General features: G+C 42.2%; 1 protein-coding gene across 1 annotated transcript in view; it reads left to right on the top strand.

Moving 5' to 3' along the window:
- The window catches only part of LOC122552938 (zinc finger protein 292-like), a 193,982-nt gene that overhangs the window by 46,064 nt on the left and 123,784 nt on the right, over positions 1-24,134 (top strand). Inside the window, exon 2 of the mRNA XM_043696213.1 lies at positions 19,001-19,155. Within this exon, the coding sequence (XP_043552148.1) occupies positions 19,001-19,155 (155 nt within the window). The remainder of the gene's footprint in view (positions 1-19,000; positions 19,156-24,134) is intronic.

Genomic DNA, 24,134 nt, shown 5'->3' with positions numbered 1-24,134 from the left:
CCTGGCCCCAAGGGATCCTTCCATACTGCCACAAATTCACCTGCACCTCCACACACACCCGTTTACTGCACCCGATTTGGCCCCCTCTGTATTGGGGAGACAGGCCGCCTACTTGCGGAATGTTTTCCGAGAACACCTCTGAGACACCCGCACCAACCAACCCAACCACCCCGTGGCTCAACACTTCAACTCCCCCTCCCACTCCACCAAAGAACATGCAGCTCCTTGGACTCCTCCATTGCAACACCACGGCTGGAGGAAGAGCGCCTCATCTTCTGCCTAGGAATCCTCCGACCACAAGGGATGAACTCCGATTTCTCCAGTTTCCTCATTTTCCCCTCTTCCCCCCCCCCCCCCATTCCCAGGCCTATCACCCTCACCTTATCACCCTCACCTTAACCTCCTTCCACCTGTCGTGTTTCCAACGCCCCTCCCTCAAGTCCCTCCTCCCTATCTTTTTTTATCTTGGCCTGCTTGGCACCCTTTCCTCATTCCTGAAGAAGGGCTCATGCCCGAATCGTCGATGCTGCCTGACCTGCGCTTTTCCAGCAACATTTTCAGCTCCCATTTCATTCAGTAGTGTAAGTAAATTCTAGTTTGTTTAAAGCAGAGTGGTTTGACCAGCTGCATCATTCCTGGAATATCCACCTTGACATTTGCCTAAAACAACTAAAAACGTTAGGGTCTTGCTATCTTTGAAATATTTTGGGGTCTTGTCCATAAGTTTACAAAGTACGTCAGTAAATGATCAAACATTTGACAGTATGATATTGGGAAAATGTAAACTCATTCATTTTGGCAGCAGGACTAGAAGAGCAGTGTATAATTTAAATAAGGAGAAGTTGCAGAACTTGGTGCACTGTCTTTATAGTCTGACAGCAGATTTTGGTAGCATTTTCCACCAATGCATTTGCCATATTTACTACCTAGTCCTCATGACTGACATATTTATCTTTCTATTGGGACCCTTCTCTCAACTTGGTTCAGATGAAGCCTGTCCTGATTAGTATTGTTCCTTCCTGTCCCTGTATTGTGCCACTGTTCCATGAAACTGACTCCTCTTTCCTGAGTCATTTCATTCCTTCCTAGTCTGATTGATTATTCCTATGCTGGCTTGGACAAGGCTTTGATAACAATCTGTGTTAAAATTCTCAAGGCCCTGTCTTTAAATTGGGCCCTGATATTGTTTGAACCTCAGTCCCATTGTTTCCAATTTCGCTTCTCAATGTATTTCCTCTGGTCAGTTTTTCACTTTCCACTTTTTGACTGGAACATTTTCTACATGTAGCAGTAATTGTTTTTCTTTCTCACCACCAAATTTCCCCTTATGCAGCTTCTTTTCTGCCTGAAAATAGGTCCATGATGATTATTTACCAACCATGGCAAAGTGTCATGATTTTTCCCTATGACTAGTGTAAGGGACAGGCTGTGAGTCCACCTCTGCCCGAATGGGGTCCCCTTACAATGGATATACTTCAGAAAGCATTTAACTTGCTGAAAAATTCTTTGAAACATCACCATAATCACAACACACCCTTTTATGATTACAAGCCTGTCTCTTTTCAAGATCAGTTATGTGAGTGCAGAGCTTAAGTAATTTTGCAGGTCGAATCGGATAAGAATGCCAGGTTTCATTTCAAAGTGTGTTGGATTCTATGAACATCTGATAGTTGTCTTGTAAACAAAGATGATGTGGTTACACGGCTAAATAAGTTATAAATCTGGTAGTATTTTTTCAATGGCTGTGTTATTAGTCTAGTAACACAGCTGCATGCAATTGATAGCAATTTTTTTTAATACAGACACTACCAACTAACTAAATGACACTCCAATCATCATCTAGGTGAGCAAAATCAGCGAGGCTTCATAGAAAGACTAATAATGTCTGCCAAATTAATTAGTTTTTCAAGGGAGTCTCAACCAGAGTGGATGGAGGGGAACAAGATGATGTTTTGTATGTAAGCTTCCAGAAGGCGCTGGACAAGGGACTTCATGGTGTTGGAAGGTTGTTTTTAGGCTGGAGGTCCATGTCTCGTGTTCTGTAGGGATCTGTACTAGGATGTTTTGCTGTTTGATTATATAAGAAATGATTTGGATGAAGTTGTGAGGGACAAGATTCCCACACAGTGATAGGAGTGTGGAATGTGCTGCCAAAAGCTAGCATGCTGGAAGGCTAATGTAGTGTTGGCCTTTATTTCAGTGGAGTTGGAGTACACAAATTGGAAGTCTTATTACAATTCTAGAAGATGCTTATGAAATCAAATCTGGAATACTGAGAGCAATTTGGTCCCTTTTTGCTTAAGGACATATCTTTCCTTCCAGGCAATTCGGAGGGATCACAAGGATGATCCTTTATTTGAAAGGATTGTCTTAACAAGCGAAGACAGGTTGAAACTCTACTCGATGGAGTTTAGAACAATGAGAAGTAATCCCATTGCAACATGAGCCTAAGTGTAGAAGGATGTTTCCCTTCATTGGAGACTCTAGTATCGTCCTGCTTCCCCCCCCCCCGCCCCCCAAACTCCCAGTTGAATCAAAACACTCAGACACAATATAGTTTTATCTTCCTCATCTTTTATTCTGGGCCCTGGAGGGCGAGCGAACGATTGCCCATGTGCACAGGGACATGGGTTCCTGGTCTGCTGTCACACAATGAATGTTCTCAACCTTAACTGGCTTGACATGATTAATTTTCACCTTGTTAAATTGACCTTTTCCTCTGAATACTTCCATTCAGATAGGCGGCATGGTGGCACAGTGGTTAGCACTGCTGCCTCGCAGTGCCAGAGACCCGGGTTCAATTCCCGCCTCAGGTGACTGACTGACTATGTGGAGTTTGCACATTCTCCCCGTGGTCTGCGTGGGTTTCCTCCGGGTGCTCCGGTTTCCTCCCACAGTCCAAAGATGTGCAGGTCAGGTGAATTGGTCATGCTAAATTGCCCGTAGTGTTAGGTTAGGGTTATGGGTGGGTTGCGCTTTGGCGGGTCGGTGTGGACTTGTTGGGCCGAAGGGTCTGTTTCCACGCTGTAATGTAATGTAATCTAATCTAATCTAATATTGTTAAATGGCTGTACATGACTGTTTTTCCACCTTGTTAACCCATTGCCCTTGTCTCCAGCACCCCATTGTTAACTGCAAGTTCGTATCTGATCTGAGTCATGCTCATCTGAGCCTCTTGTTTCACAAAATTCAGAACTTCACTCTTTCCCTGACACATTCTCATTTCCTCTGTCATTTCACGATAACCACCTAGATGGTACTATGATAAGAATCTGACAGCCAGTATTTAAGCAAGTTATTGTCAATGACTATAACAAAAATTGCCAGTCCATTACAGTAAATAGTTTGAAGGATCCTCCTATGTGGGGAAAGAATTCACCAGTGATGTTCTTAAATCCAAAGTCCTAGTGACTACTCTATCCCCTCCAAATTGAGTGGAAATGAGCCAGTTCTCCTAAAACCACCTTCCCTAAAGTCCATCCTGAAAACAAAATCCAGTCTGTTTTTGCATACCACTGCATGGAAAAATCTGTATTCTTGGATAAGGGCAGTTAAATGCTTCACAAAACTGACAAGACTTATCCTTCTGGACATGCTTCAGATAGAAGATACCAGCACATCTGAGCATGTAGTGGAGCAGCTGCAGGCTAGGTGAATGCAGCATTCTTTACTGCACCTGCTCCCACTCTGCTGTTAAATGCAACAAAGCCAGCTGGCTATTTTGATGTTCACTTGATCAAAAACCTTTGTATTCCTTAAATGATCAATAGACAAGATAACGTTCACGTGGTTTAATGTCCATAGGAAGGCTACTGACAAAAAGCCTACTGACCATCTCTTCGCTGTTGTTAATTTCTTCACTGTTGTTAATTTCTTCACTTTACGTTCTCGTGACTGGAGAGCTGATTAAATCCATTGGATCAGGTTGTGGAGGGGTGGGTGGTGGTGGTCCGAAGGGGTGCTTTACCTGTGAATGGAGAAACTGTAGAGAAGATGTTAGCTGCTGCAAGTATCTTTGCATTTCTTCTCTCGTGCCTTCCTTGCCAGTGTGGTTATCAGTATGAAGATAGTCACGCAATTAACTACATTAAATTGTCTGCCTATTTGAACATTGTTAGTTATCTTGAATTCTGTTACTCTGTTCATTGTTTATGACATAAAGTTTTATACAATCCACAAACTTCTAAATTGCACTGCCTAAACAATTGTCAATTATAAACAACAATCAATGGTCCTAAAATCAAACCCTTGGGAACCCCATTCGGGTTATTCAAAAATTATTTTTCTTCAACAAATTGATATTTGGCTAATGGGAAAGCTGTCAAGAAAAGTATTTCAAAAATGTGGAACAGCAAAAAAATTTCCTGTGCTTTAGCAATTGAAGAGGCAGATTCAGTTCCAATTTAAATCTCAAATACTTGTGGGAAACAAAAATGCTGACTAATTTAAAATACATTTTCCAAATGAAATTTCCCAAATAAAACAGTCTGAATTAGTGGCAACTTTGGTACAGATCAACATTCTTTTGAATTTGCAATACGAAAGGGGCCAATGAAGTCTTAACAATAATTAACAGAACTTAAAGAGCTCAACCGCAAGTTCTGATATTTTCTAGAAAATCTTATCAACACATCAAACTCAAAATGCACTCTTTTTTTTGTTTACTCCGTATTAAAAACACACTAGCAAAGATGTTTTAAATCAATACACCCATTTGGCTAAAGCATGACCATTGACCTAGCTGTGTTGTTTTATAAACCGGTATTGTAGAGTTTCAAACAAATTGGGGGCTCAATGAATTTGCTTTAAGGTTACAAGTTTGATCATTTTTAAAAAGGACATAATGTTGTACAATTTGAATGTAAAAGCAAAATCTGCCCACTATACAGCCCATAAACATATTGGATTGAGATCATTGTTCAAACAAGGCAGAACAGTTACTTAAAAGGATTTTTGCGAACCAGTATTTTAACAAACCAAACTTTTTAAACATCAAACACTCTCTGAGAATGACACAATCTACGTTTGAAACTTTCCTCCTTCAACCCAAGTACTAATACCACCTTAGTTTCTCCCCTTCATTTTTTTTTCTGCATCCTCTCACTGAAATTGCGCTTAAAAAGAGAGAGCCCTCTCAGCAAACCCCATGATGCTGCAATAGAAGCTGCTCTTTCTTTCTCCCAGGACAGAGCCTCCAATTTCGCCACTCGGGGACTTTTAACCCCTTTCTCACTTTATTCCTCACGGAGGCTCTAATCCCACTTGAACACATACATCCCGAATCTCAATTAAACACAAAAAACAAACCTCAGTTAAATACCTAGACCTTGAACCCTAGCACAGTGTGGAGGACTCAACTGTCAGTTACCCACCGAGGGAACTGAAACCCCAGTACTGCGCAGAGGACTCAAACCTCCATTACATCCCCTCTCCCAGTGCAGCGCAGAGGACTCGAACCTCTTAGCGCGCTTGTGAAACGTTCTCTCAACTGAATTAATTACCATTTTGAGGAATCCATGGAATAGAGAGTGAACAAGGGGACTGTCTCCAGCATGCAGGAATATAAAGATGAACCAAGGTTTAAAATCTTACCTTGTGGCCAGTCTGTCTCAAGACACAAATGTTCTTGGCAGCCACTGACACTGTCCAATCCTAACTATTAGTTTGGATCCTGCCAACTACGCCAATATTGCAGTTGAAGCAAAATGCTCAAACACAATATAGCTTTACCTCCATTTTTTTATTCTGGCTCCTGGAGGGAGAGAGAACAATCGCCCATGTGCACAGTGGCATGAGTTCCCGGTCTTCTGTCTTGAACAGCAGTTTCTTAATGATTTATATGAGGAACATCCCGATAACACATTGATAACACATTGGATAATTTACATTATCCAACATACATATTGACTTGGTGACCGTCACAATCAGTGAGTGTCAATGGTAAAGATTAAGCGATGGCAGTTGTGCTGTTACACAATGGATGTTCTTAACCTTACCTGGCTTCACAATAAATACTTTTCACCTTGTTAAACTGACTTTACATAATGAATGCTTTCAATATTGTTAAATGGCTATACTTAATGAGTGCTTTTCCACCTTGTTAACCCATTACCCTTGCCTCCAGCAACCTAATGTTAAAGGCAAGTTCTTATCGGATCTGAGTCATGCTCAGCTGAATCTCTTGTTTCACAAAACTCTGATCTTAACTCTTACCCTGTCTGCTTATACCCAGTGTACATTGTCACTAGGACCAGAGGACACAGTCTCAGAAAAGAGATACCAATTTAAAACTGAGATGAGGGAGAATTTCTTGAGGTTTGAGTGTCTTTTAAAAACCCTTGTCACTGAGCTAAACGGCAGAGTCCTTGTGTATATTTAACACCTGATAGACTCTTGATCAGTCAGGGAATTGGGTATATTGGAAAATGCAGGAAAGTAGCCATGAGGAATGTCAGATCAGATCAGCCATGATACTGTTGAATGGCTTGAGGGACTGAATGGTCTGTTCCCATTTCATATGCTCTAAATAGATTGGGATAGAATTTCTCACTTCTTTATACTTTTATTACATGCAGAATGAAATCTACTGCTGTATAACTGGACAAATGGTTAATTGAATTGCTAGTGAAGTACTCTTAGTTAAAATATTTTTGATTCCCAAACAACAAAACTTCCTGCAAAAACTATAAATACAAATCGCACCTCTTAATTGTTGTATTAAATATTAAGCTAAATTAAGATCTGCTACTTTGTCTCTTTTCTATTTTAAGTATATGCCAAATGTACTGTGATATTAGGCCAGAGACTAAATATTAAATTTAAAGCCAGCACTTGAATGAAGTTACATGTTTACCAATCTTTTAGCTTTTAAACAGAACTGATAATCCAATATCTGAATATTATCCAGTCTCTTTTGGATTCAAGCCTTCATAATAGTGACGACTTAAAACTAAAAATGCAATCTATGTATTGGGGTCATAAACTATAAAAATTTATATTCTTCAAGTGTACGTAGTAAGTTTTTGACTTGATTTCTGTGAATGGTTAGGCCTTTAGTAACAGTGGTGGTAGTTTGATCTCTAAATTGATCGCATTTCTTTACAATGAAGTTTCCCCTTGTTTTGGATGGAAGATATCTAACCATTGAAATTGGTACTTAACCAGACCTAGCCTTTGTTCATCCTGCAACACTCTAATCTAAAGCAGTGCAACAAAAGAAAGATATGTAGGATGTACATTTTATAGAAGCAGATCATTCAGCATAACTTGTCCTTAGTTATTACAAATAGAACTTTACTTTGGTTTAAAATGTAGGTGTAAAAGGTGTTTTGTGATTTGCTCCAAATTCTTTTGGAAGCCTACTTGGATGGTTTAGTTGGTAAAAGGACAGTAAAGCTTGGATTAATTTACCAGGAAGAAGAACTGATTGTACACCTTCTAATAGCACAATGGTTGCGGTGATTTTTTTTTTTTTGCAGCTCCACTTTGTAGAAAAATCACACTTTTTAGAAACCACAATTAAAGTATTGGTGCTCTAATCGATTACAGCCAACCTGTTTTAAAAGTTTTGTGCTGTAGAAACAGCATCACCAATTCATCAATTGTGCTACAGTGAATTTGTGTTGACAAAACACGTGTTATAACAGAACACCCTATACAATGTTCATGCCTGTAAATTATGGCTAGAGCAGCTGTCCTGAAAGTGGATATATAACCAGTTGCCAAGTCTCCAATGTTGGGAATGAGGATTTTTAAACTGTCTATAGGATAGTAAATTTTCATTTTCATGCAAAATCTGTGATGGTGTTTGAAAGAGAGCATGTGTAGGAAGTCATTGCTGTGTTTGCTTGACTTTTCAGAATTATGTAGAACTGTACAGCGTGGGAACGGGCTCTTTGGCTCATGATGTTAAGCAAAATGTGACGCTGAATTAAACTAATCCCTTCTGCCTGCCCTTGGTCCATATCCTTTTTTCTTTCCTTGCATATTTATTTGCTTATGATATGGACATTTTAGACATCTGCCTCACCACTTCCTGGCAGTGCATTCCAGATTCCTACCACACGGTAACTTTAAAAAAAACTTGCCCCTCATATCTTTTTTTTTTAATCGACCCAACCCCACTTTTAAATTATTATTTGGGGGGGGAAATGTTACTGACTGGGAAACCTATTTATGCATCTCATAATTTTATAGACTTCTATCAAGTCTCTCCTTTAGCCTCCACTGCTCTAGAGAAAACAACCTCAGTTTTTTTTTGCCTCTCCTATAAAAACAAGCATGTCATATGCCTTCTTCACCACTCTGTCTACTTTGTGTGGCTACTTTCAGGGAGCTATGGACTTGAACCCCAAGATCCCTCTGTACATCAATACCATTAACTGTATACTTTTGATTCCCACAATGCAATTCATCACACTTACCCAGGTAAAACTCCATCTGCCGTTTGTCTGCCCATATCTACAACAGACCTATATCTTGCTGTATTGTTTGATAACCTTCCACACTATCAACAACTCTACTGAACTTTGACATCTGCAAACTAACCCACCCATCTACATTTTCATCAAAGTCATTTATATATATTACAATAAGTAGGGGTCACAGCGTGGATCCCTGCAGAACAGGAGGTCTAATCACAGACGACCTGGCAGAAATACACCTTTCCTCCGCCACACTGTCTTCTATAGGCAAGCCAATTCTTGATCCATGAGATCAAGTCACCATGAATCCCATGCATCTTAATCTTCTGGATGAACCTACTAGAGGTGACTTTGTTGAAAGCCATATTAAAATCCACCTGGGCAACATCCACTGCCCTACTCATCAATCACCTTTTTCACCTCTTTTGGAAAAATTCAGTCAGGTTAGTATGACATGGCCTATCCTGCACAAAGCTGTGCTGACTTCCTAATTAGGCCATGCTTTTCCAAATGCATGTAAATCTTATCCCGAAGAATTCTCTCGAATAGCTTCCCAACCACCGATGTGAGACTCGCCGGTCTATAGTTTTTTTTGGATTTTCTCCATTTTCCCTTCTTGAATAGAAGAACAACATTAGCTACTCTCCAGTTCTCCAGGACCTCTCCCATGGCTAATAAGGATACAAAGGTCTTGAGTTGAGAAGATGGTGCTGGAAAAGCACAGGAGGTCAGGCAGCATCAAAGGAGCAGGAAAATCGATGTTTCAGGCAAAAGCCCTTCATCAGGAATGAGATTGGGAGCCTTGGGGGTGACGAGATAAATGGGAGGGGGAAGGTAACAGAGTGTAATAGGTGGATAGAGGTGGGGGTAAAGGTGATCGGGTGGAGCGGATAGGTGGAAAGGAAGAAGGACCGGTGGGACAAGTCCTGAGGGTGGTGCTGAGCTCGAAGGTTGGAACTGGAATAAGGTAGTGGGAGGGGAAATTAGGAAACTGGTGAAATCCTAAGGCAATAACAATCTCCTCTCTTACATCTCTCCAATGTAGGGTAGATAACATTTTAGGCCCTGGGGGCTTATCCAATTTCGTGCTCTTGAAGAGACCTAACCACCTTTTTATTTTCTTTATCTCAAAATGCCATAGTGCATTAGCACATTCCACAAATATCTTGCTATCCTCTATACTTATGTATAAGTACCAAATAAAGTGCTCGTTTAAGATCTCACTCACCTCCTCTGCCTCGGTACCAGTTCCCTCTTTTATCCTTGAGTGGTCCTACCTTGTCCCTGGTTGTCCCTTTTTTTTAAAAAATGTATATAGAATACCTTGGGGTTCTCACTAGCCCTATTTGCCAAGGTTATTTAGTGGCCCTTCTTGGTCTCTTAATTCCCTGCTGGAGTTCTTTCCTGCTTTTTTTTTTCATATTTCTCATCGTTTCTGTCAGATGTTTTGAGTCCTAAACCTTTATATATTGCAAATTTTCTAATTACAGGATATTCAAAGATATCAACGAAACAGAAAGAAATGAGTCCAAAACTCGAGGGTATTGGTTTAAGGTGAGAGGGGAAAAGTTTAAAAGGAACCTAAGGATCAACTTTTCCATGCAGAGGGTGGTGTGTGTATGGAGCTGCCAGAGGAAGTGGTGGAAGCTGGGACAATTATAACATGTTAAAAGGCATCTGGATGAGTATATGAATAGGAAGCGTTGAGGCATATGGGCCAAATCCTAGCAAATATGTCCAGATGGATGAGTTGGACTGAACGATTGTGCACCCCATCACTCCAACAGCAATAAGGATCGTAATCCCCTCTTTTTTCTGAAACATACAATCAGAACCCACCACCAGCGATACATTTCCCTCTGTTGGCATTCCACAGAGACCATTCCCTCTGTGACTCTCTTATTAAGCTCTTTCTCACACACCCCCACACACACCCCTCCCAGCACCTTCCCTTGCCACTGCAAGAAGTGTAAAACATGTGCCCACACCTCCCACAGCCTCCACCCTGTCTTCATCCAAGGCCCCACGGGTTCCTTACACAAGCAGAAATTTTCCTGCACATCCAAACCCCCTCTCTACTGTGTCCATTGATCTCAATGTGGCCTCCTCTACATTGAGGAGACAGGATGCCACCGTGTACTGTTTCAGGGAACATCTCTGGGACACGTACCAAGCAACCCCACTGCCGTGTGGCAGACCACTTCAACACCCCATTCCACTCTGCCAAGGACATACAAGTGTTGGGCCGCCAAATCCAAGCCACCTGACACCTGGAGGAAGGACGCCTCATCTTCCACCTTGGGACCCTCCAACCACATGGCATCTGCTTTTACTTCACCAGTTTTCTCATCTTTCCCCCCCCCCCCCCCCCCCTCCCCCAAATCCAAACTTCTAACTGTGCACCGTCCTCTTGAAATGTCCTACTTAACCATCTTCCTTTCCATTTAATTTGCTCCATCTAACAGGGCAACCATGTTTATGGATCTTGGAAGGGAGGTAGAAGACAGCTGTTCAAGGTTGAGGGACCATATGGGGCTGTTGATCATTGAGGGAAGATGTGCTCAGTGATTAGTCTTGGAAACAGTAGCTTGAGGTTCATTGTTGGGTCATGATGCAGACAGGGCTTGAAGGATATTGTCAGAGAGTTGATGTTTTGCCTCTACTAATGCCAAATAACAACAGGCTAAGGTTGAATTTCTGAAATCAGAGTAATTAATATCATTTCAGAGGGAAACCGATTAGAGCATGTAAGGAGAGCAGAGAAGTTGAGATGGCCAATCTTATGTCAGCAGTTATTAATGGAAAAAATGTGGGGTGAGTAAGGAATCCAGATTAGGGTGAATTCTGCAAATGGATAAGAGGGTTCTTTGTGTGCGATCTTAGCCATAGATTTTCTGGCTGAAGAAGGTGAAGGCAACAGAAGATGTTGGTGAGATCTTAGCGAAAGAGAAATCCAACAGTTCCAGAGAGGAAAGGTCAAATGATATCATGAATGTGCAGTTGGGAAAAGGAAAGTGACGGGGCAAGCACGATGGTTCAGTGGTTAGCTCTGTTCCCTCAGTGTCAAGGACCTGGGTTCGATTCCTACCTTGGGCAACTGTCTGTGTGGAGTTTGCACATTCTCCCCCTGTCTGAGTGGGTTTCCTCTGCGTACTCTGGTTTCCTCCCACAATCCAAAGATGTGCAGATTAGGTGAATTGGCCCTGTTAAAATTGCCCATACTGTTCAGGGATGTGTTGGTTGGGTGTCTTAGTCTGAGGTAAATGTAAGGGGAAGAGGATCCTAAGTAGCATTGGTATACATGAATTGCAAACTTTAATGACTCTTCATATTTGGAGGGGGTGGGGGAAGAAATCTTTTTTAAGATCTTTTCTGCAATGTCCTGCTCACCCTGTTGTGTATACAATTGGAATTCTTTTACAATCTTCACAACTTTCCATTCCTGTTGACTTTAACATCTGGAAACGTGGAATTATTGTAAAGAAATTATGCACAGCTTATAACTAACAGTGATTCCTGGAGGACCGTATAATTTATACTTTTCCAAGTGATAATTTATTCAATCCCTGTTTATGTATTTTAACAGTTATCCAGCTACTGAGAAAATTACTGATCTCAAGGTTACTTGGTATATTTCTTCCATTTTTAAAATTGATAATAGTGATGTTACTGAAAGTTGTCACTTTCCTTATTGGAGATGGATATTGCCCGAGATAATGGAAGACTGTTATCTACTACCTGTTTGTCTGAACATTGATATTTTCACATCTTGCAAAGTATTGCTTCATTGGTGGAGCAATGTACAGGAGTTAAATGTAGTAGAGTGAATGATTTCTGTGTGAAGCATAAGCAGGAAGCTTATGAATGCAGTTTAAAAAACCAAGCCTGTTTTGCTGAATGACTTGAGATTTCCTGGTATAGTTGTATAATTAAGGTTTTAAAATGAGAACTGATTTGATCTGGTAATGAAAAACTCTTCTTTGTTGGGGAGGCTAGAACGCAGGGCCATCTTAGAGTCAAGCCAATCCGTAATGCAATTGGGAAGCAACACTTCTTTATATACAGAAAAGTGCTGGATGTCTTGAAATGGGTAATGGTGGATACATCCCCAGGACCTGATCAGGTATCCGCAGGACCTGATCAGGTATACCCTAGAACTCTGTGGGAAGTTTGAGGTGATTTGCTGGGCCTCTTGCTAAGATATTTGTATCATCGATAGTCACAGGTGTGGTTCCGGAAGACTGGAGGTTGGCTAATGTGGTGCCACTGTTTAAGAAGGGTGGTAAGGACAAGCCAGGGAACTATAGACCAGTGAGCCTGACGTCGGTGGTGGGCAAGTTGATGGAGGGAATCCTGAGGGATTGGATGTACATGCATTTGGAAAGGCAAGGACTGATTATGGATACCTTCATCCCCCTACGCTCCCGAATCAGAGTTCGACACGCAGCTAGATATCAAGCATTTCTTCTGCTGCCTTCGCCTCCGCGCCTACTTCTTCAAAAAGGACTCTTGCCCACCCTCTGACAACCCCCTTCTCCCGCCTCCAACCCACCCCTATCCACCTGGACACCCCGTGCTGGCCTCTTGCCCGCCCTCGATCTCATCATATCCAACTGCTGCCGCGACATTGACCTCTCATCCATTCCAACCTCTCATCCTCACAACACGCAGCCCTCCACTCCCTCTGCTCCAACCCCCACCTCACCATCAAACCGGCAGACAAGGGAGGTGCAGTGCTAGTTTGGCGCACCAATCTTTACACCACTGAAGCTAGACGCCAACTCACGGACACTGCCTCCTACTGCCCCCTTGACCATGACCCCACCTCACACCACCAAACCATCTCCCAGACCATCCATAACCTCATGACCTCAGGAGATCTCCCATCCACTGCCTCCAACCTCCATAGTCCCACAACCCCGCACCGCCCGTTTTTACCTCCAACCCAAAATCCACAAACCCCACTGCCCTGGCCGACCCATTGTCTCAGCCTGCTCCTGCTCCACCGAACTCATCTCTGCATACTGTCCTGTCCCCCTTAGTCCAAGAACTCTCCACCTACTTTCGGGACACCACCCATGCCCTCCACCTCCCTCCATGATTTTCGCTTCTCCGGCCTCCAACGCCTTCTCTTCACGACGGACATCCAGTCCCTATACACTTCCATCCCCCATCACGAAGGTCTCCAAGCCCTCCGCTTCTTCCTCTCCCGCCAACCCAACCAGTACTCTTCCACTGACACCCTCCTTCGACTGACTGACTGAACTGGTCCTCACTCTTAACTTCTCCTTCCAATCCTCCCACTTCCTTCAAACCAAAGGAGTAGCCTTGGGCCGCAGTTATGCCTGCCTCTTTGTCGGATATGTGGAACAGTCCATCTTCCGCAACTACACTGGCACCACCCCCCTTTTCCTCCGCTACATCGATGACTGACTGTATTGGCGCTACCTCGTGCTCCCACGAGGAGGTTGAACAGTTCATCCACTTTACTAACACTTTCCACCCCGACCTCAAATTTACCTGGACCATCTTAGACCCCTCACTCCCCTTCCTAGACCCCGCACTCCATTTCTATCTCGAGCGACCGACTCAACACCGACATTTAATACAAACTTACCAACTCCCACAGCTACCTAGATTACACCTCCTCCCACCCTGCCCCCTGTAAAAACGCCATCCCATATTCCCAATTCCTCCGCCTCCGCCGCATCTGCTCCCAGGAGGACCAATTCCACTACCAAACAACTCAAATTGCCTCCTCCTTCAAAGACCGCAATTTCCCCTCCATGGTCGACGACGCTCTCCACCACATCTCCTCCACTTCCCGCACCTCTGCCCTTGAACCCTGCCCCTCCAATCACCACCAGGACAGAACCCCACTGGTCTTCACCTTCCACCCCACCAACCTCCCGGATTCATCATATCATCCTCCGTCATTTCCGCCACCACCAGGGATATATTTCTCTCTCCACCCCAATGGATCCTTCTATATCCGTCGCAAATTCACCTGCACCTCCACAGACAACATTTACTGTATCCGCGGCACCTGATGTGGTCGTCTCTACATTGGGGAGACAGGCCACCTACTTGCGGAACGTTTCAGGGAACCTCTGGGATACCAGCACCAACTGAACACTTTAACTCCCCCTCCCACTCCGCCAATGACCTGCAGGTCCTTGGCTGCCTCCATCGCCAGACCCTGGCCACAACACCTGGAGGAAGCGCACCTCATCTTCCACCTAGGAACCCTCCAACCACAGTGGATGAATGTAGATTTCTCCAGCTTCCTCATTTCCCCTCCCGCCATCTTATCTCAGTCCCAACCCTCAGATTCAGCACCACCCTCTTGACCTGCAATCTTCTTCCCGACCTCTCCGCCCCCACCCCCTCTCTGGCCTATCACCCTCACCTCCTTCCACCTATCGTATTCCCAGCGCCCCTCCTCCAAATTCCCTCCCTCCTACCTTTTATATCAGCCCGCTTGGCACACCAGCCTCTTTCCTGAAGAAGGGCTTATGCCCGAAACGTCGATTCTCCTGCTCCTCGGATGCTGCCTGGCCTGCTGTGTTTTTTCAGCACCACATTTTTCAACTCTTGATTAGGGATAGTCAACATGGCTTTTAAGTGGGAAATCATGTCTCTCAAACTTTTGAGTTTTTTGAGGGGGTAACAAAGAGGATTGATGAGGGCAGAATGGTAGATGTGATCTGTATAGACTTCAGTAAGACTTTCGACACGGTTCCCTATGGGAGACTGATTAGCAAGGTTATATCTTAGATGGTTGTGGTGGAGGGTTGTTTTTCAGACTGGAGGCCTGTGACCAGTGGAGTGCCACAGGGATCGGTGCTGCGTCCTCTACTTTTTGTCATTTACATAAATGATTTGGGTGCGAACATAAGAGGTACAATTAGTAAGTTTGCAGATGACACCAAAATTGGAGGTGTAGTGGACAGCGAAGAGGTTTACCTTAGATTACAACAGGATCTTGACCAGATGGGCCAATGGGCTGAGAAGTGGCAGATGGAGTTTAATTACGATAAATGCAAGGTGCTGCATTTTGGGAAAGCAAATCTTAGCAGGGCTTATATACTTAATGGTAAGGTCCTAGGGAGTGTTGCTGAACAAAGAGACCTTGGAGTGCATGTTCATAGCTCCTTGACAATGGAGTCACAGGTAGATAGGATAGTGAAGACGGTGTTTGGTATGCTTTCTTTTATTTGTGACAGTATTGAGTACAGGAGTTGGGAGGTCATATTGCAGCTATACAGGACATTGGTTAGGCCACTGATGGAATATTGCATGCAATTCTGGTCTTCCTATTGGAAAGATGTTGTGAAACTTTAAAGAGTTCGGAACAGATTTACAAGGATGTCGCCAGGGTTGGAGGATTCGAGCTATAGGGAGAGGCTAAACAGGCTGGGGCTGTTTTCCCTGGAGCATCGGAGGCTGAGGGGTGATGTTATAGGGGTTTACAAAATTGAGGGGCATGGATAGTGTAAATAGGCAAAGTCTTTTCCCTGGGGTCGGGGAGTCGAGAACTAGAAGGCATAGGTTTAGGGTGAGAGGGGAAAGATATATAAGAGACCTAAGGGGCAACTTTTTCATACAGAGGGTGGTACTTGTATGGAATGAGCTGCCAGAGGATGTGGTGGAGGCTGGTACAATTGCAACATTTAAGAGGCATTTGGATGGGTATATGAATAGGAAGGGTTTCGAGGGATATGGGCCAGGTGCTGGTAGGTGGGACTAGATTGGGTTGGGATATCTGATCGGCATGGACAGGTTAGACCAAAGGGTCTGTTTCCATGCTGTACGACTCTGACTCTATTCCTTCCCTCTGACATATATCACCATCACCTGCATCAACCTGTTGTTTTCCCAGCTACCTTACCCCAACCTCCTATTTATCTCTCAGCCCCCTTCCTCCTCTTCCTTTTCCCACCCCCCTGATGAAGGGCTTATTCCTGAAGCATCAATTCTCCTGCTGTTCAGATGCTGCCTGACCTGCAGGGCTTTTCCTGCGCCACGCTTTTCGACTCTAAGGGTCTGTTTCCAGCTGTATGTCTCTTTGACTCTGTAAGGAGGCTGTTTGGCACATTTGAGTTCATGGGTAGAATGTGGTGATGTCATGCACAACGTTATTTGGGATATGTCAGCATAACTTGAAAAAGAAAGTAACAATTAAATTGTGGTTCAGTCAGACAAACCATATAATCTGGCTAGGTAATTAATGGCGTTCTCAGATGATAACTGACAGACTGTCACCACTTCAGCAATAGATTGAAACCATGGCAGCTAGATCTGTTCCCAGGTGGGGGTTTCAAATAGTTTTTCAGTGACCTGATTATGAACTGGAATGTGGAACTATGTTACTTCCTCCAACTATTGTGTATAAGTTGTATAAACTCCAGTCCATTGTGCAGATAATGGAATGTCTTAATACACTTATCACGTGAATAAAGCTTGCTGGAATGGGAGCTAATACTTTGGCACAAGGGAGGCAGGTAACATAGTCCAGGGCAAGCACTATAAAGCAATTTCACGGAGTAGAAGAACAGAATCCAAATAGCAGTCATTTTTGGCAGTGAAAAGAGATTTTCCCTGCAGGATTATATTTGTTAACTGCAAGAACATGGCCAGGATTTCACCTGAAATAACTAGAAGCTTCCAATCTCAGTTTGCCTTTGAGGAGCAACATAATTTTTGCTGTCCTTCTAAAGTTTGATTAAACAAGTAACTTTATTCACATTATTGTGTTAGTAATTTAAAAGCATGTTACATCTTTAGTAATCACCTATTCCGATGTATATGAACATCTGTGCATATGGGGAGTAGTATTTGTTACTTTACGTTTTGGGCTTGAGAATCTAGTCAGTCCAGTTGCCTGCTGTTGCTGTAGCCCTGCAAGTTTGCTTCCCTCGGTTATTCATCTAGTTTTCTGAAATAAAGAATCCCTGCATCCTCTGCGCATCTGAGTAGCAGGTTTCAAATTGCTAATCATAGCATTTTTACCCCATACCATCCTGTGTGTCTTTCCCAATTGTGTTGCCTATTCCTTGTGCCATCAGCTAATGGGAACAGCTTTTTATCAATCTGATCAAAATGTTTTCACACCTCTGACTTCTCTCCCACCTCCAAGGACAAATATCCAGTTTTCATAACTTAATCTTGTAACTAAACTTCAATTTGTGGGACCATTCTGGAAAACTATCTCTGCACACTTTCAAGGTGCTTCATACCCTGCCTGTTATTGTGAATAGAACTGACTATAATACCCTTTTGTGTGACCATTAAAATTCCATTACCATGGTATTCCATTCCTTTATCTATAGGACACAAAGGTTTGAGAGGCTTCTGTCCTGGAAGTTGATGTGGATTAAAACATGTGTTAGGTGCCAGCTGCTGCTTCTGGGATTGTGTCTGTGGTCTGCTTGCATAATTAAGAGGTGTTAGTTCAGTTTGCATGGCACAATGATCTTATGTTATACATTGTGTTTTATGATCTTGCCTCACTAGCTGTCTGACGAAGGGGCAGTGCTCCAAAAGTTAGTACTGCCAAATAAACCTGTTGGACTATAATCTGGTGTTTTGATTTTGTTAAAAAAATTATCCACCCCAGTCCAACACCAGCGTATGATAGTCAAAATATACTCCAAAACTACGGTTTTATGAATAATGAAACCGTTATTAGTAAATAAGGGGTAATGAATGAATGAACAGGAACCTGGTGTTAATGAATATATAGTAAGCTGGTGAGTGAGTTAAAGTTAACCTATAACACAGTATCTTACAGGTAGCATCCTGGAAAGTACAGAAGACTAGAGGGATCTTGGTGCACATATTCACAGATCCCTGATGGTAGCAGAGCAGGTAGATAGTGTCTAAGAAGGTATATGGGTTCTTGCCTTTATTAGCCAAGGTTTTGAATAAAAGGGCAAGATGGAACTCTGTACGATGTTGGTTAAACCACTGTTGGAGTACTGTGTACAGTTCTTGTTACCATAATACGAAGAATGTGATTGCAAATGAAAGGGTACAAAGGAACTTTAGGAGGATGCTGGAATATCTAAGCTATGAGGAGCAACTGGATGGGGAAGTTTTGTTTCTTTGAGCAACCAAGGTTGAAAGGGTACCTCTGATATATAAGATTGATGGACATAAGGTGAATAGGAAGGCAGATTTTCTGTTTATACAGAGGTTGGTAACAAGGGTACCCAAATTTCTACTAAGTGACAGAGGATTAAGACAGATTTGTTATAATGTATACCAGTTTTTGTCAGTTGTATGAATAAAATTAATAGTCAATCATGCAAACTTGGCTTAATGGGATTTCCAGAATCAAGGTCCAAGATACAATAGGATTCTAATGCATGCAGAGTCTGACAATCAATCTTGGAGCAAAAGTAAAAATTGCACCTGACAAAATATCATGGATGAATGCAATCTAAGGAAAATTTGACATGTTAAGAAAGAAAATATTTGAATTTCCCTGAACGTTAAGAACTGAGCTTCATGCTGAGAAAGCTTTTTGTATCATGATGCACTAGAAACACTGAAATTTTAATTTTTCATTACAGACTCTTGTACAGTATGCTGGGAAGTGGAAAATCTCTGATAATCCTCTGCCTTTGTTGGAAGTATATACTGTGGCTATACAGAATTATTCCAAGGCACGGCCTTGCCTCACAGCGGAGTGTGAGAATGTATGTTTTGTACTTGACCGACTAGCATTGTAAGTACTACAAATAACTTCATTCAGTGTGAGCGGTGATGTAATTTGGGTAACTCTTACATTTTGAGACATGATATTTCGGTAGAAAGCTTTACAACTGAAATTTTATGTATTAAATGGAATAGTTTCTGATTTGAAGCAGTTAGATCTGAGAATTGTCATTTCTATTAAATAGGTTATTCGGAATTGAGAATATACAAAATTGTCAAATTGGGTGTCTATACAAGTGCACCCAGGCATTCATCCATATACTCAACTACAAAGGAATTGCTGTATAGAAACATTCAGCCCAACTTGTAGTGCAGAAAGACATAAGCCTACTTCCATCTTTTCGCATCTAAACCAATCATCATTGCTATCTGTTACCTTCTGTCACTGTGGCAGTGCATTTCATGTACCATCTGTTGGGTAAAGAAGTTTCTCCTGAATTATTTTTTTTTCCCTGTGGCTATCTTGTTTTGATGGCTTCTAGTTATGCTATTCCCCATTAATGGAAACATAACATATATCTCGTCTATCAAAATCTTCCATAACTTTAGTCATTTAGGTTGTCCGTCAGCCTTTTTGAGAAGATAGCAACCTTTCATCTTTTCCTGAAAAGTATATGTATACTTTAAGTATGATCCCTGTCAATCTTCTCTGCATCCTCTCCTGTACTTCAGGTGGAGCTGCATGCAGTATACTTGAAAGTGGTCTTACTGAAGTTCAGTTCAGGTTTAGTGAAAATTTAAAAAGTAGATAAATTAATCTGCATAGCAATAAAGCCTCCTGCTTGTTTTTTTTACTGTTATGAAGTTGGTGTGTATTGTACCTTTTTAAGAGTAAGTACAGGTATCTGTCATGTGACTTGATTGATTGACTAGTCATCAGAGTGTACTGAAAAATTGAAAATATGTAACATTTGGTTGTGACACGAATATTTGAGTTTTGTTTGCTATGTTTTCACAACCGTTCGAAGTTAATTAATCAGTTTAAACTATGCCCCAAGATGCTAAAGCCCAATCTAATTTGAATGTAATGTTTTGACAACATTGGCTCAATGAGATGATCCGATATTTGGGGCATAAAGAAAACAGTTAGCCAGAGAGAGTGAGCGGCACGGTGGCACAGTGATTAGCAGAGACCCGGGTTCAATTCCTGCCTCAGGCAACTGACAGTGTGGAGGTTGCACATTCTCCCTGTGTCTGTGTGGGTTTCCTCCAAGTACCCCGGTTTCCTCCCACAGTCCAGAAATGTGCAGGTTAGGTGAATTGACCGAGCTAAATTGCCCATAGTGTGAGGTGAAGGGGTAAATGTAGGAGAATGGGGTCTGGGTGGGTTGTGCTTCGGCGGGTTGGAGTGGATTTGTTGTGCAGAAGGGCCTGTTTCCAGACTGTAACTAATCTAATCTAATCTAAACTGCCATCTGAGAGGAGCTGCCATTCAAAACACTCTCTATCAAAGGTACCTTTTTCCTAATGAAACCTATTTTTGCAGCAAAAGACAACCCAAGGCGTTCTATAGCCAAGAGGACGAGGATACCGGAGACTACTGCTGCTGCTTGATTTTGAAAATTAAGTTGATATAATTGTAATATGATTTGGTTATTGGAACAGGAGATAGTTAGTTAGAGTTGGAGGCAGATAATAAGCAGTTAGGAGAAAGAAGGCATAGTTTTGTAAATAGTTGTTGTTTAATGTTCACTTTGAGTTAAGGAATAAATTCGATATTTTTTCTTTAAATAGTGGAAGTTGGGAATTCTCTGTTACTCATATATTTGAACAGATTGAGATGAGGTGAACTTTTCTGTGTGTTTGGTTTAATTAGCAGAAGAGTTCACTGCCGTGTTGTTGTAACAGTTTGAGGTTTCGGATTTTCGATTTGGACAAGTTTAGACATATCCAACCTGAGATTTGGACAGATCTGGGGTACAAGGATCCCAGCAGATTTAAGCACTTGTTGGTTACTGTCCTAGATATTTAAATAAAAAGTAGGTGAGGCAATTTGTTTAATTGTGTAGTTATTTGTGGTTAGTTAAATTAAAAGTAAGGGAAATAGCTCTTAAAATTGCTAAAGAGGATTTGAAGATGATTACCAAGTTTACCAAGAAAGTTTAGGAGGACAGAAAAAACTATACTTTTAGAATTAGTAAAGAGGTTTGATTTGGGCTTAACCAGGGACAAAAGGAAAGCTAAAATTGTAAGGGAGTTAGTCAAGCACTGTAAGGGTGTCAGACAAATAGACCAATGTAGTCGAGTTGTTAAAGAAAACATAAAATACAATTGAGCAAAATGGAGTTAGATGGAGAGAGAATTTGAACTTCAGAAGTTGCAACTTAGTCAGGAAAGTCAAGTTAACAGGATGGAAATGGAGAGAAGGTAGTGATATATGTTTAAACACTGCTACGCTTTTGAGAAAGATGTCGAAGTCTTTCGTCTCATTTGAAAAATTGGCCAGGCAGATGGAGTGGTCAGAGGACTTGTGAGAAATGCTAGTTTGGACTAAGCTGGTAGGCACAGCTAGAGAGGTATTTGCAGCACTGTCAGATGAGGTTTCGAGAGATTATGAATGCATCAAACAGGCTATTTTGAATGCTTATGAATTGGTACCAGAAGCATATAGACAACGGTTCATAAACATAAAGGAGGAGACAGGTCAGACTTGTTGAGTTTGAAAGAATTAAACAGTAATTTTGATAGATGGTGGAGGTGGTCCTTTTTTAAAAAAAAAGATAAGACCAATCTCCAAGAGATTATTCTGCTGGAGGAGTTTTAAAAACTCACTTCCAGAGATGATCAGAATTCATGTGGATGAACGCAAAGTTCAAAAAGTGAGAAAGGCAGCAGAGATGGCAGATAAATATCCATTGGTGCATCAGATCAAGTTTTTAGCTTCCTGCAAAAATTTCATCCCATGAGGGATAGAAATTGGGGAGAAGGGGAGATCCTACCCTACAAAACAGAGCGCACTGGTAATTTTTCACCACCGATTTCAAAGAAGCCCAATCGGGTGGAAAGGAGATGAAAGGCATCTGTTTTCACTGTAATGGAATGGGATGCAGAAAATTAGTGCCGGTGGCTTAAGAAAGGCACTGGGAAAAAGTGTTTTCACTGCCAGAAAGTGGGGCATGTAAAATCAAAGTGCTGGTTTTTGTTTAAAGAAAGGCACTGTGGGAAAAGAAACTAAACCAGTGGCATTAGTAAAGCTAACAAAGGAAACCCCAAGAAAAGTTGAGCTGTATGAGAGTGCACAGTCTAGGCACGGGCTGGGTATGGAGTTAGTGCCTGATCTCTATAAAGAATTCGCCTCTGGGTAAAGTTCCCTGAGAGAGAACTGGAAGAAAATGGAAAGAAGCTATAATTTTGAGATACAGGATCTAACCAGTGTCTAATAGTAAGAGATGAACATAATTGCACTCTTTCTAACCTATTACCCGAGAGAGTGGTAATTTGGGGAATAGATGAGAGAAGTTTAGTGTTTGCCTATGTAAGGTCAGGTTGGAGGGCCAACTCAAGAGTGGAGGAGTAACAGTGGGAGTGATTGAGAGTGTCCGTTCCAGGAATACAATTTGGTGGGAACAATTTAGCAGGATCAAAGGTGGGAGTGATGCTCCTTGTGGAGAAGCCAAAGGAAGACTAGGGAGCTGAGTTAAAAGAAAAATACCCTAGAATTGTCCCAGACTGTGTAGTAACAAGATCCCACTATCATAAGTCTCAGCATGAAGTAAAAACGAAAGAGAAAGATGAAAGAGTTGAGGTTCAGTTAGCAGACACCCTGTCTGATGTAATGGTGCATGGAAAGCCTGGACAGGCAGAGGGTCAGGCAGAAGTGTTTAGTCCTGAAAGGCTAAAGGCTTGCAACAGAAAGACTAGACCATAAAAGATGTGTGTTGCATACTCAGAAAAGAAATTAGAACATTCCTGAAGGTTATTATCTTTTAAAGATAGAATCCCAGATGAAAATGGAGACCACGGCAGGTTCATGCAGAGGAGAAATGGGCAGAAATGCAACCGATTTGTGTTGCAGGTAGCATACAGACTGGAAGTGTTATGGGTAGCACATGAACTACCAGTAGGAGGTCACAGAGGTGTAAGGAAAACTCAGGCTAAGGTACAAAAGTTGGCCTGGAATGCACAAGGATGTGGTTAATGTTTGCCGTACATGTCATACATGCCAAATAGTAAGTAAGCCGCAGGCAGTAATACAACCAGCACCTTTGACTCTAAATGCAGGAGTTGGCAACATCGAGTCATAGAGATGTACAGCATGGAAACAGACCCTTCGGTCCAACTCATCCATGCTGACCTGATATCCCAACTCCATCTAGTCCCACCTGCCAGCATCCAGCTCATATCCCTATCAACCCTTCCTATTCAGATACCCGTCCCGATGCCTTTTAAATATTGTTATTGTACTAGGCTCCACCACTTCCTCTGGCAACCCGTTCCACATGTGTACCACCCTCTACATGAAAAATTTGCCCCTTAGGTCTATTTTATATCTTTCCCTTCTTCCTCACTCCCCCTAAACTTTTGCCTTTAATTCTGGATACCTCCAGGGAAAAGACCTTGTCTATTGACCCTATCCATACCCCTCGTGATGTTATGAACCTCTAAGGTCATGCCTCTGGCACTCTGAGGAAAACTGCCCTAACCTATTCAGTCTCTCTCTCTCTCTCTCTCTCTCTCTCTCTCTCTCTCTCTCTCTCTCTCTCTCTCTCTCTCTCTCTCTCTCTCTCTTTCTCTCTCTCTCTCTCTCTCTCTAAAATCCTCCAACCCTGGCAACATTCATGTAAACCTTTTCTGAACTGTTTCAAGTTTCACAACATCCTTCCAATAGGAAGGAGACCAGAATTGCACACACTATCCCAACAGTGGCCTAACCAATATTCTGTGCAGCCGCAATATGACCTGCCAACCCTGATACTCAATACTCTGACCAATAAAGGAAAGCATACCAAACTCATTCTTCACTCTTCTATCTACCTGTGACTCTACTGA

The sequence above is a fragment of the Chiloscyllium plagiosum genome, chromosome 9 (genome assembly GCF_004010195.1).
Source record: "Chiloscyllium plagiosum isolate BGI_BamShark_2017 chromosome 9, ASM401019v2, whole genome shotgun sequence".
Lineage (NCBI taxonomy): Eukaryota > Metazoa > Chordata > Chondrichthyes > Orectolobiformes > Hemiscylliidae > Chiloscyllium > Chiloscyllium plagiosum.
Note: the sequence above shows the minus strand (reverse complement) of the source record. Positions and strands in the feature narration are given on the sequence as shown.